The sequence below is a fragment of the Polyodon spathula genome, chromosome 16 (assembly GCF_017654505.1).
Source record: "Polyodon spathula isolate WHYD16114869_AA chromosome 16, ASM1765450v1, whole genome shotgun sequence".
Lineage (NCBI taxonomy): Eukaryota > Metazoa > Chordata > Actinopteri > Acipenseriformes > Polyodontidae > Polyodon > Polyodon spathula.
Window position 1 is genome coordinate 21,196,897 of NC_054549.1, and position 11,934 is coordinate 21,208,830.

The 11,934-nt window shown below is 48.3% G+C and overlaps 1 protein-coding gene across 5 annotated transcripts in view; it reads right to left on the reverse strand.

Annotated features, from left to right (window-relative positions):
* LOC121329349 (SLIT-ROBO Rho GTPase-activating protein 3-like) overlaps positions 1 to 11,934 on the reverse strand; it is a 28,257-nt gene that overhangs the window by 8,139 nt on the left and 8,184 nt on the right. For all 5 annotated transcript variants that reach the window (XM_041274916.1, XM_041274915.1, XM_041274918.1 and 2 more), the window contains 8 exons: positions 11,419 to 11,563; positions 6,958 to 7,153; positions 6,131 to 6,293; positions 5,014 to 5,076; positions 4,162 to 4,347; positions 2,345 to 2,473; positions 685 to 906; positions 25 to 126 (listed from right to left, as the gene is read on the reverse strand). In XM_041274916.1, coding sequence (XP_041130850.1) covers positions 25 to 126; positions 685 to 906; positions 2,345 to 2,473; positions 4,162 to 4,347; positions 5,014 to 5,076; positions 6,131 to 6,293; positions 6,958 to 7,153; positions 11,419 to 11,485 — 1,128 coding nt within the window. In that variant the 5' untranslated portion in view covers positions 11,486 to 11,563. The remainder of the gene's footprint in view (positions 1 to 24; positions 127 to 684; positions 907 to 2,344; positions 2,474 to 4,161; positions 4,348 to 5,013; positions 5,077 to 6,130; positions 6,294 to 6,957; positions 7,154 to 11,418; positions 11,564 to 11,934) is intronic.

Here is an 11,934-nt window from a genome sequence, read left to right on the forward strand (position 1 = left end):
CAGACACACACAGCTCCCCCTCACCTCCTCCGTCTCCAGGCTCACGCTGGACAGGCGAGACTGCAGCTGCTGGAACCGAGTCACCAGCTCGTTCCTCACCTGGGCCTCTGCGCTCACCACACACACCTGAGGGAGAAGAGAGAGAGAGACACACAGGTGAGAGAGAAGAGGAACAAACAGGTGAGAGAGACGCACACTTGTGAGAGGAGAGAGACACACAGGTGAGAGAGACACACAGGTGAGAGAGAAGAGGGACAGACAGGTGAGAGAGACGCACACATGTGAGAGGAGAGAGACACACAGATGAGAGAGAAGAGAGACAGACAGATGAGAGAGACGCACACATGTGAGAGGAGAGATACACACAGAGAGAAAAACACAGGTGAAGAAAAGACACACACAGATGAGAGACAAGAGAGACACATTTGAGAGAGAAGAGAAACAGATAGGTCAGAGACACACATGTGAGAAAAGATAGATACACACAGATGACAGAGACATGTGAGAGAAGAGAGACACAGGTGAGAGGGAAGAGAGACGCACACAAGTGAGAGAGATACACACAGGTGAGAAAGACACACAGGTAAGAAACACAGAGAGAAGAGAGAGAGATACACCTGAGACACGGGCAGGTGCAGACACACACACACACACAAACACAGGTGAAAGATCTCTCTTCATTACCTGGTCCCCCTCGTGAGGCTGGTATTCGAAGCGAAAGGGCAGGCAGAAGGCTGTGTGGTTCATCTCCAGGATCTTCTTCTGATCACCAGGGGGGTCCAGGCCCTGCACCGCACCCTCCAGCACCCCCACGGCCTCCTGCTGGGACTGCTGCACCCGGGACTGGGCAGAGAGGTACAGCCGCAGGGTCACCCCCAAGGAGAGGTGGAACCCCAGATCACAGCACTGCGCAGAGAGGAGAGGGAGGGGGAGGGGGAGAGAGGGAGAGGTCTAGGAGTTATTTCTATATAGAGGGGGTGTGATTCAATATGTTAACAAGGGAACATTATTCAGCAGCTTTCACTGGACTCTATGAAGCTGAGTGAGTTCATGCTATATAGAGCGTGTGTGATTCAATATGTTAACAAGGGAACATTATTCAGCAGTTTTCACTGGACTCTATGAAGCTGAGTGAGTTCATTCTATATAGAGGGGGTGCAATTCAATATGTTAACAAGGGAACATTATTCAGCAGCTTTCACTGGACTCTATGAAGCTGAGTGAGTTCATGCTATATAGAGGGTGTGTGATTCAACATGTTAACAAGGGAACATTATTCAGCAGCTTTCACTGGACTCTATGAAGCTGAGTGAGTTCATTCTATATAGAGGGGGTGTGATTCAATATGTTAACAAGGGAACATTATTCAGCAGCTTTCATTGGACTCTATGAAGCTGAGTGAGTTCATTCTATATAGAGGGGGTGTGATTCAATATGTTAACAAGGGAACATTATTCAGCAGCTTTCATTGGACTCTATGAAGCTGAGTGAGCTCATTCTGCAAACACTTGTGGCCTGAGCTCTGTGTGTTTGTGTGTGTGCGTGTGTGTGTGTGTGTGTGTGTGTTTATTTTATCATGTACAGAGAGTATACAGTTTTTTTTTTCAAACACTAGAGTCAGTTCTGATGTACCAGCTATACAGCTCTGCCCAAAAATATCAAATGAACCAATTCTAGGTGATGCAAAACTTTTGCTCAGAGCTGTAAGAAATGGTTTATAGAATGAATGTGGTTGGCATGTTTAATGAGCCACGTTCAGTTCTGTCTGTGTGGGTACGAGGGGGGGGGCTGACCAATAACTACTACCCAATCACGGACCCGGCCGTTGCCACAGCGACAGGAAGGAAGTGAGGTAGAGGAAATCGGGAGAGAGAGAGAAGGAGATTGAAAGATTGAGAGCGAGGGAGAAAGAGAGAGAAATAGAGAGAAAGAGAAAGAGAGAAATGCAGGGGGAGCGAGGGAGAAAGAGAGCAAGGGAGAACAAGAGATTTCTGAGAAAGCACACGCATTTCTGCTCTTAAAATCCTGTCAGAGAACAGGAGTCGTGAACTGCAGGCAAGCGCCCTATTTTGTGAAGCGAGATCTACAATCTCAGCAACATAACAGCGGAGGAGGTGTTCAGGGCTGGCAATCAGACTCCCGCTCCACAGTAGTGTGATCCAGTCCTGGTTTCACTGGGAGTTTAATAATCAGACACACCTGAGCTTGTTACCTAGACACACTGGGGCTGATCAAGCTGGTGGTAAAACCTGGACTGGGTGGCGCCGCTGTGCAATAGGAGTCTGCTGCTCACAGGGGCCGGTGGGGGGCGTGTGCAAGTGTGATTAACCCCTTGCTGACTCACCTCGATCAGGCTGCACACGTCCTGTAGATAGTATTTATTCATGGCTGCATTGGCTGCAGCGAGGTTCAGCAGGTAGTCGTTACGAGCCTTCGTGCACTTCAGCTTGTTCTCCAGGAACTTTGCCTGCCTCTGAGGAGAGAGACACACAGAGGGACAGAGACACAGAGACAGGGAGACACAGAGAGAGAGACAGAGAGAAACAGAGACACACAGAGGGACAGAGACACAGAGAGACACACAGAGAGACAGAGACACAGAGACAGGGAGACACAAGAGAGAGAGCTTGTCTCCAGAGACTGTGTGTCTCCACTCTGGGTCTCAGACGTCACAGAGGGTGCAGGGAGACACAGAGAGAGTGAGACTGAGAGAAACAGAGACAGAGAGTGTCTCTGAGTCCCGGAGTCTCTGAGTCTCAGAGTACACAGAGATAGGGAGACACAGAGAGAGAGACAGAGAGAAACAGAGACACACAGAGAGACAGAGACACAGAGAGACACACAGAGAGACAGAGACACAGAGACAGGGAGACACAGAGAGAGAGACAGAGAGAAACAGAGACACACAGAGGGACAGAGACACAGAGAGACACACAGAGAGACAGAGACACAGAGACAGGGAGACACAGAGAGAGAGACAGAGAGACACAGAGACACACAGAGAGACACACACAGAGACAGAGACACAGAGACAGAGAGACACACAGAGAGAGAGAGACAGAGAGACACAGAGAGACACACAGAGGGACAGAGACACAGAGAGAGGGAGACACAGAGAGAGAGACAGAGAGATACTCTATCACTCTGAGACTCTCATCTGAGAGTCTCAGAGACACTGTGAGAGACAGAGACTCAGAGTGACACTCTGTGTGCACTGTGTTGATCTGGAGACACAGAAGAGTCTCTGTGCAGGACTGTCCCTCTGTGTCTACTCTCTCTGTCTCTCTTTGTCTCTGTGTGTCTCCTGTCTCTGTGTCTCTCTGTGTGTCTCTCTGTCTCTGTGTCTCTGTCCCTCTGTGTCAGGGTCTCTCTTGAGATCTGTGAGAGTCTCAGTCTGTGTGTCTGTGTCTGTCTGGTGTCTCGTCTGTCTCTGTCCCTCTGTGTCACTCTCTCTGTCTCTCTTTGTTCTGTGTGTCTCTCGTCTGTCCCACACAGAGACACAGAACGTGTGTGTCTTTGTCGAGGAGACTCTAAGTGTCTGTCTCTTGGAGAGGCTCTGTGGTCTCTGAGACTCTGAGTATCGGTGTCTGTAATGTGTGATTCTGTCTCTGTCGGCAGACAGAGGTCAGAGACAGTCACACAGTCAGCGAGGAGAAGACAAGACAAACAAGCACACACAGACAGAGAGACACACAAGCACACACAGACAGAGAGACAGACAGACAGACAGACAGACATACAGAAAGACAGACAATCACACAGGCAGACAGACAGACAGACAGACACAGACAAAGACACACACAGACAGGTCAGTAACACAGACTCTGTACACTGTAGAGAATCTGCAATATCCAAGTTTCATGATACAAACACACAGACTCAGTAACTCAATAACACTGATGAAGGCACTAGAGCTCAAACGCTGGTCTGCTTGACTCGGTCTCTTCTAGTTTCAATAACACTGATGAAGGCACTAGAGCCCAAACGCTGGTCTGCTTGACTCAGCCTCTTTTAGTTTCAATAACACTGATGAAGGCACTAGAGCCCAAACGCTGGTCTGCTTGACTCTTCTAGTTTCATCTTCAGTCACAGTAAAACAGGTTCCAATGGACACGTGACTTTTAACGACTAACAATATAACGAAAACATTTTTTTTTTCACCTTTTCTTTCAGCCTCTCCATCTTCTTCAGTGTGCTCGACCGCTGCTGCTTGGCGTCAACGCCTGATTGGCCGAGCCCCGGGTCAGCTGACTTGCCCATGTGACGTTCCTCCAGCTTCTCAACTTCTTTCAGCTTCCCCTCCGCGTTCATGCTGTCAGTGTGGTACTGGTTATAGGTCTTCATAGCCTGAGACAGAACCACACACACAGTCAAACCGCAGCACCCTGGTTGAAGGGGTTTGCCTCATCCCCCTACAGAATTAACACATTGTGCTTCAGAAAGTCGAACGAAACCACCCAAATAATGAAGCATTAATCCTTTGCTGTCCGACATTTGAATTTTCCCATTCCTGTCCGACATCATCACAAAGACGTCAAGCTCAGGTCTCTAGTCGTTTTTTCTCCGGAAGAAGCAGAGAAAACCTTTCAATGGCCAAGTGAGACCCATAGGAGCCGAAAAAAGGGGCAGATCTGAGCAATACACACAGTCCCTGCACCACAGAGATAACACGGGCACAAACAAAGGAGAGAGCTGCTTCTGCATCCAGCGCTCAAAGAATATCACAGACATCTGCAGAGCTTTTTGAGATGTTATAGCAATAAAATAATGACTTGGATCACATTATTGAGGAGTTTGGTGATAAAACGAGTGATCAGGAGAGGATTTATCAGTATGCACGTCTATAAAGAGGTATGTGAAAAATACAGAGAACAAGGGGTGGGGCTTAGCTGGAGATGATTTTAAACAGCGCATGTGAAAATAAATTAGACCCAACGCACCTGACAAGCGCTGAATAAATGGACCGCTAAGGGTTAAAGAGGTTTGGTTCAGCACAGGGGGTTCAATACTTACTGTCTGAAGCTCACTGGTCACTTTGAGCAACTGTTCTTGCATCTGCAGACCGATGTCTTTGCTCTGCAAGAGAGAGAGAGAGAGAGAGAGACAGAGAACGGGAGAGAGACCGGTTAGAGCATCAAGCAGCGCACTGAGAGAGAAACAGAGAACGGGAGAGAGACCGGTTAGAGCATCACGCAGCACACTGAGAGAGAGAGACAGAGAACGGGAGAGAGACCGGTTAGAGCATCAAGCAGCGCACTGAGAGAGAAACAGAGAACGGGAGAGAGACCGGTTAGAGCATCACGCAGCGCACTGAGAGAGAAAGAGAGAACGGGAGAGAGACTGGTTAGAGCTTCACGCAGCACACTGAGAGAGAGAGAGAGAGAGAGAGAGAGAGAGAGAGAGAGAGAGAGAGAGAACAGGAGAAAGAGAGAGAGAACAGGAGAGAGACCGGTTAGAACTTCACGCAGCACAGAGAGAGAGAGAGAATGGGAGAGATACTGGTTAGAGCTTCACGCAGCACACTGAGAGAGAGAGAGAGAGAACGGAAAAGAGACTGGTTAGAGCTTCACGCAGCGCAGAGAGAGAGAGAGAGAGAGAGAGAGAGAGAGAGACCGGTTAGAGCATCACGCAGCGCACTGAGAGAGAGAGAGAGAACGGGAGAGAGATTAGAGCATCACGCAGCACACTGAGAGAGAGAGAGAGAACGGGAGAGAGATTAGAGCATCACGGAGCACACTGAGAGAGAGAGAGAGAACAGGAGAGAGATTAGAGCATCACGCAGCACACTGAGAGAGAGAGAGAGAACGGGAGAGAGATTAGAGCATCACGCAGCACACTGAGAGAGAGAGAGAGAACGGGAGAGAGATTAGAGTATCAGGCAGCACACTGAGAGAGAGAGAGAGAACGGGAGAGAGATTAGAGCATCACGCAGCACACTGAGAGAGAGAGAACAGGCGCATTTGATGAGGAGGAGTTACAAACAGCGCTAAGTCAGCTGAGGGAACGAATCTCCTAGCAGCGCCAAGAAGGCCTTCTTTCATTTAGGCGAAAGTCTGTTTCACCGCGAGGCTGGTTCCCTAAGCCGCGGTGTTCCCTTCAGGAGGCGTGACCCAAGGGAGGATTGCTGTACCTTCTTGGACAGGCGGCCGGTGTCCTCTGTGATGTGACAGAGCCTCACAACCATGCTGTTGCTGTAGGTGTCGCTAAGGACTGCGTGTTCCCGGCTCTCCTGCCTGGTGTGGTTCAAGATCAGGTGCCAGCAGCTCACTGAAGAGAGAAGGTCTTGCTCCTTCCTGTGGAGAGTGAGTGGTGGAGGTGGGGGGTGATTAAATAGGGGCAAACTGCAAACCTCTCAGCCCCCTTAGAAACATTTACCCCCATGTTTCCATGTTTTTGAACAATATTTTTGACCGAGCGATACAATAGGCGTTATAGACTGTAATGTGCTTCATTACCTCTCTGTGCTTTACAATGCTTCCCTATGCTTTACCATCCCTCTCTGTGCTTTACAATGCTTCCCTATGCTTTACCAGACCCTTGTGCTTTACAATGCTTCCCTATGCTTTACGACACCTCTCTGTACTTTACAATGCTTCGCTATGCTTTACCAGACTTCTCTGTGCTTTGTCAGACCTCTCTGTGCTTTACAATGCTTCCCTATGCTTTACCATCCCTCTCTGTGCTTTACAATGCTTCCCTATGCTTTACCAGACCCTTGTGCTTTACAATGCTTCCCTATGCTTTACGACACCTCTCTGTACTTTACAATGCTTCGCTATGCTTTACCAGACTTCTCTGTGCTTTGTCAGACCTCTCTGTGCTTTACAATGCTTCCCTATGCTTTATCATTCCTCTATGTGCTTTACAATGCTTCCCTATGCTTTACCATCCCTCTCTGTGCTTTACAATGCTTCCCTATGCTTTACCACACCTCTCTGTGCTTTACAATGCTCACACCTGGAGTGCTGAGGCTCCTTGGAGTTGCGGATCCTGGATGAGAATCTCTCTGCCAGCTTCTCCAGCCCTCGGGAATACTCTGTCTCGATCTCCGCCTTCCTGCGGAAGAACTCGGACAGGTCCTGCAGCAGCTGAACCCGCATCTCCACATGCAGGTCCAGAGACTTGAGCTGCTCAGCCATCTGGGAGCGGATCTCTGGAGAGCAGAGAGAGAGAGAGAGAGAGAGAGAGAGAGAGAGAGAGAGAGAGAGTGGGAGATAGCGAGACAGAGACAGTGAGAGAGAGAGAGAGACAGAGTGAGAGAGAGCGAGACAGAGAAAGAGAGCGAGACAGAGAGAGAGCGAGAAAGAGTGAGAGAGTGAGAGAGACAGTGAGAGAAAGAGCGAGAAAGAGTGAGACAGACAGAGAGAGACATAGAGAGAGATACAGAGAGAGTGAGAGTGAGACAGAGTGAGAGAGAGTGAGAAAGAAAGAGTGAGAGAGAGAGCGAGAGAGAGTGAGAGAGCGAGATAGAGAGAGAGACAGAGGGAGAGAGAGAGAGAGAGAGAGAGAGAGAAAGAGAGACAGTGAGAGAGAGCGAGACAGAGATAGAGAGAGACAGAGAGAGTGGGAGATAGCGAGACAGAGAGAGACAGTGAGAGAGAGAGCGAGACAGAGTGAGAGAGAGCGAGACAGAGAAAGAGAGCGAGACAGAGAGAGAGACAGAGTGAGAGAGTGAGAGAGAGATAGAGACAGAGAGAGAGAGACAGAGAGAGAGAGACCGTGAGAGAGATCAGAAATTCGCACATCAATATCAGCTTTTCATCTGTTGTTTTTAGATATAACAATTTCTAATCTGTTTCTAAGTGTTGGGTGTCTCTCCTCTGATCGTATTGAGTGTGTTTTTCATTGTATTGCGCTCTTTCTATCAAAGACAGACACAGCAAAGAGAATGAAACACACTCTCAACACGATTAGAGGAAGCCCCCTAACACCAAGACACACACACACACACTGACACACACATACTGACACACACACACTGACACACACACACACACACACACACACACACTGACACAGACACACACACTGACACACACACAGACACACACACACACACACACACACACACACTGACACACACACACTGAAACACACACACACACACACACACACACACACACACACACACACACACTGACACACACACTGACACACACACACTAACACACACACTGAAACACACACACACACTGACACACACACACAGACACAACACACACACACACACTGACACACACACACACTGAAACACACACACACACACTCACAAACAGCAACTCTGACACACACAGCCACACACACAATGACATACACAGACAGACAAGCAGACACACTGACACACACACACACACACACACACACACACACTGACACACACTCACTCCAGCCCATGCTTTCATAGTGAACTCTCCATTCCATTAGCTCCTGCATCTCCTGCCAGTCCCCTCAAAAGAAACTCCATTTAATCAATTCACTGGCTGTGAAAACAGCATCCTGGGCAAGAGCACTTCATAGACGAGTCTCTTTCTTTCTCTATTGACTGCAGTATTGATTTACAATCTCATTAACCCCTTTACCGCTGCAGACCAGACAAAAACAGTTTAATGACAATTAGATATGCACCCACCCACACACACACACACGCTCTCACAAACAAACACACACACACACACACACACACACACACACGCTCTCTCACAAACACAGACACACACACACACACACACACCATGCTAATGACGGGTCTGTACTGTATAATCAGCCTCCCTCCTCTTTCTGAAATTCTCCTGAATGTCGACTTAAATTACAAGTCAGGACCGATCCCTCCGAGCAATTATCTATCTGCTCACTTCCCCCAGAGAATAACAGAGAGAGAGAAACAGAGAGAGAGACAGAGTGATAGAGAGACAGAGAGAGAGACACACACACACCTACAGAGAGAGACACACACACACACACACACCTACAGAGAGAGAGACAAATACACACACACACACACACACACGGACCTACAGAGAGAGAGACACACACACACACACACACACGGGTCTACAGAGAGAGAGCGAGACACACACACACACACACACGGGTCTACATAGAGAGAGCGAGACACACACACACACACACACCCCGGGGCAGCCTGCATCACTGACACTGCCCTCCATAGAGAGCATCCTGCATCACTGACACTGCCCCCCAGAGAGCAGCCTGCATCACTGACACTGCCCTCCAGAGAGCAGCCTGCATCACTGACACTGCCCTCCATAGAGCAGCCTGCATCACTGACACTGCCCTCCAGAGAGCAGCCTGCATCACTGACACTGCCCTGCAGAGAGAGCAGCCTGCATCACTGACACTGCCCTCCAGAGAGCAGCCTGCATCACTGACACTGCCCTCCAGAGAGCAGCCTGCATCACTGACACTGCCCTCCAGAGAGCAGCCTGCATCACTGACACTGCCCTCCAGAGAGCAGCCTGCATCACTGACACTGCCCTCCAGAGAGCTGCCTGCATCACTGACACTGCCCTCCATAGAGCAGCCTGCATCACTGACACTGCCCCCCATACAGCAGCCTGCATCACTGACACTGCACTCCATAGAGAGCGGGAGACAGAATGAGCGCTCAGAGAGGGGGAGACAATGCAGCCAATCACAGCCTTCCCCACACCCTCACACAGCTCCTGATTGGCTCCATTACAAACTGGAGATTTCTCGAAATCACGCCGCTACACCGGACATAGAAGGAAGTGCAAAAATAATCTCTGTGCTTTACAGTGCTTCCCTATGCTTTACCAGACCTCTCTGTGCTTTACAATGCTTCCCTATGCTTTACCAGACCTATCTGTGCTTTACAATGCTTCCCTATGCTTTACCAGACCTCTCTGTGCTTTACAATGCTTCCCTATGCTTTACCAGACCTCTCTGTGCTTTACAATGCTTCCCTATGCTTTACCAGACCTCGCTGTGCTTTACAATGCTTCCCTATGCTTTATCAGACCTCTCTGTGCTTTACAATGCTTCCCTATGCTTTACCAGACATCTCTGTGCTTTACAATGCTTCTCTATGCTTTACCAGACCTCTTTGTGCTTTACAATGCTTCCCTATGCTTTACCAGACCTCTCTGTGCTTTACAATGCTTCCCTATGCTTTACCAGACCTCTCTGTGCTTTACAATGCTTCCCTATGCTTTACCAGACCTCTCTGTGCTTTACAATGCTTCCCTATGCTTTACCAGACCTCTCTGTGCTTTACAATGCTTCCCTATGCTTTACCAGACCTCTCTGTGCTTTACAATGCTTCCCTATGCTTTACCAGACCTCTCTGTGCTTTACAATGCTTCCCTATGCTTTACCAGACCTCTCTGTGCTTTACAATGCTTCCCTATGCTTTACCAGACCTCTCTGTGCTTTACAATGCTTCCCTATGCTTTACCAGACCTCTCTGTGCTTTACAATGCTTCCCTATGCTTTACCAGACCTCTCTGTGCTTTACAATGCTTCCCTATGCTTTACCAGACCTCTCTGTGCTTTACAATGCTTCCCTATGCTTTACCAGACCTCTCTGTGCTTTACAATGCTTCCCTATGCTTTACCAGACCTCTCTGTGCTTTACAATGCTTCCCTATGCTTTACCAGACCTCTCTGTGCTTTACAATGCTTCCCTATGCTTTACCAGACCTCTCTGTGCTTTACAATGCTTCCCTATGCTTTACCAGACCTCTCTGTGCTTTACAATGCTTCCCTATGCTTTACCAGACCTCTCTGTGCTTTACAATGCTTCCCTATGCTTTACCAGACCTCTCTGTGCTTTACAATGCTTCCCTATGCTTTACCAGACCTCTCTGTGCTTTACAATGCTTCCCTATGCTTTACCAGACCTCTTTGTGCTTTACAATGCTTCCCTATGCTTTACCAGACCTCTCTGTGCTTTACAATGCTTCCCTATGCTTTACCAGACCTCTCTGTGCTTTACAATGCTTCCCTATGCTTTACCAGACCTCTCTGTGCTTTACAATGCTTCCCTATGCTTTACCAGACCTCTCTGTGCTTTACAATGCTTCCCTATGCTTTACCAGACCTCTCTGTGCTTTACAATGCTTCCCTATGCTTTACCAGACCTCTCTGTGCTTTACAATGCTTCCCTATGCTTTATCAGACCTCTTTGTGCTTTACAATGCTTCCCTATGCTTTACCAGACCTCTCTGTGCTTTATAATGCTTCCCTATGCTTTACCAGACCTCTCTGTGCTTTACAATGCTTCCCTATGCTTTACCAGACCTCTCTGTGCTTTACAATGCTTCCCTATGCTTTACCAGACCTCTCTGTGCTTTACAATGCTTCCCTATGCTTTACCACACCTCTCTGTGCTTTATTACACTTTGGTGTGCTTTTACTGTGGGCAGCCAGCAGACTTACCTTTGACCTGAGTCTCACATTCAGCGATAGTGCCTCTCTCCTTTCTCAACTTGACGTGTGAAGACATGGCTGCAGTATCCGTCCGTCTGTCTGTCTGTCTGTCTGTCTATGCTGCTTCTCTTCTGAGGTTGATTATCAGCCTCTCCTAAAATAATAAAATATATAGCACTAGACCCTGATATTGATGAGATCCAGCCCTCTGAAATGTCTTTATAATATACAGCACTAGACCCTGATATTGATGAGATCCAGCCCTCTTAAATGTCTTTATAATATACAGCACTAGACCCTGATATTGATGAGATCCAGCCCTCTGAAATGTCTTTATAATATACAGCACTAGACCCTGATATTGATGAGATCCAGCCCTCTGAAATGTCTTTATAATATACAGCACTAGACCCTGATATTGATGAGATCCAGCCCTCTGAAATGTCTTTATAATATACAGCACTAGACCCTGATATTGATGAGATCCAGCCCTCTGAAATGTCTTTATAATATACAGCACTAGAC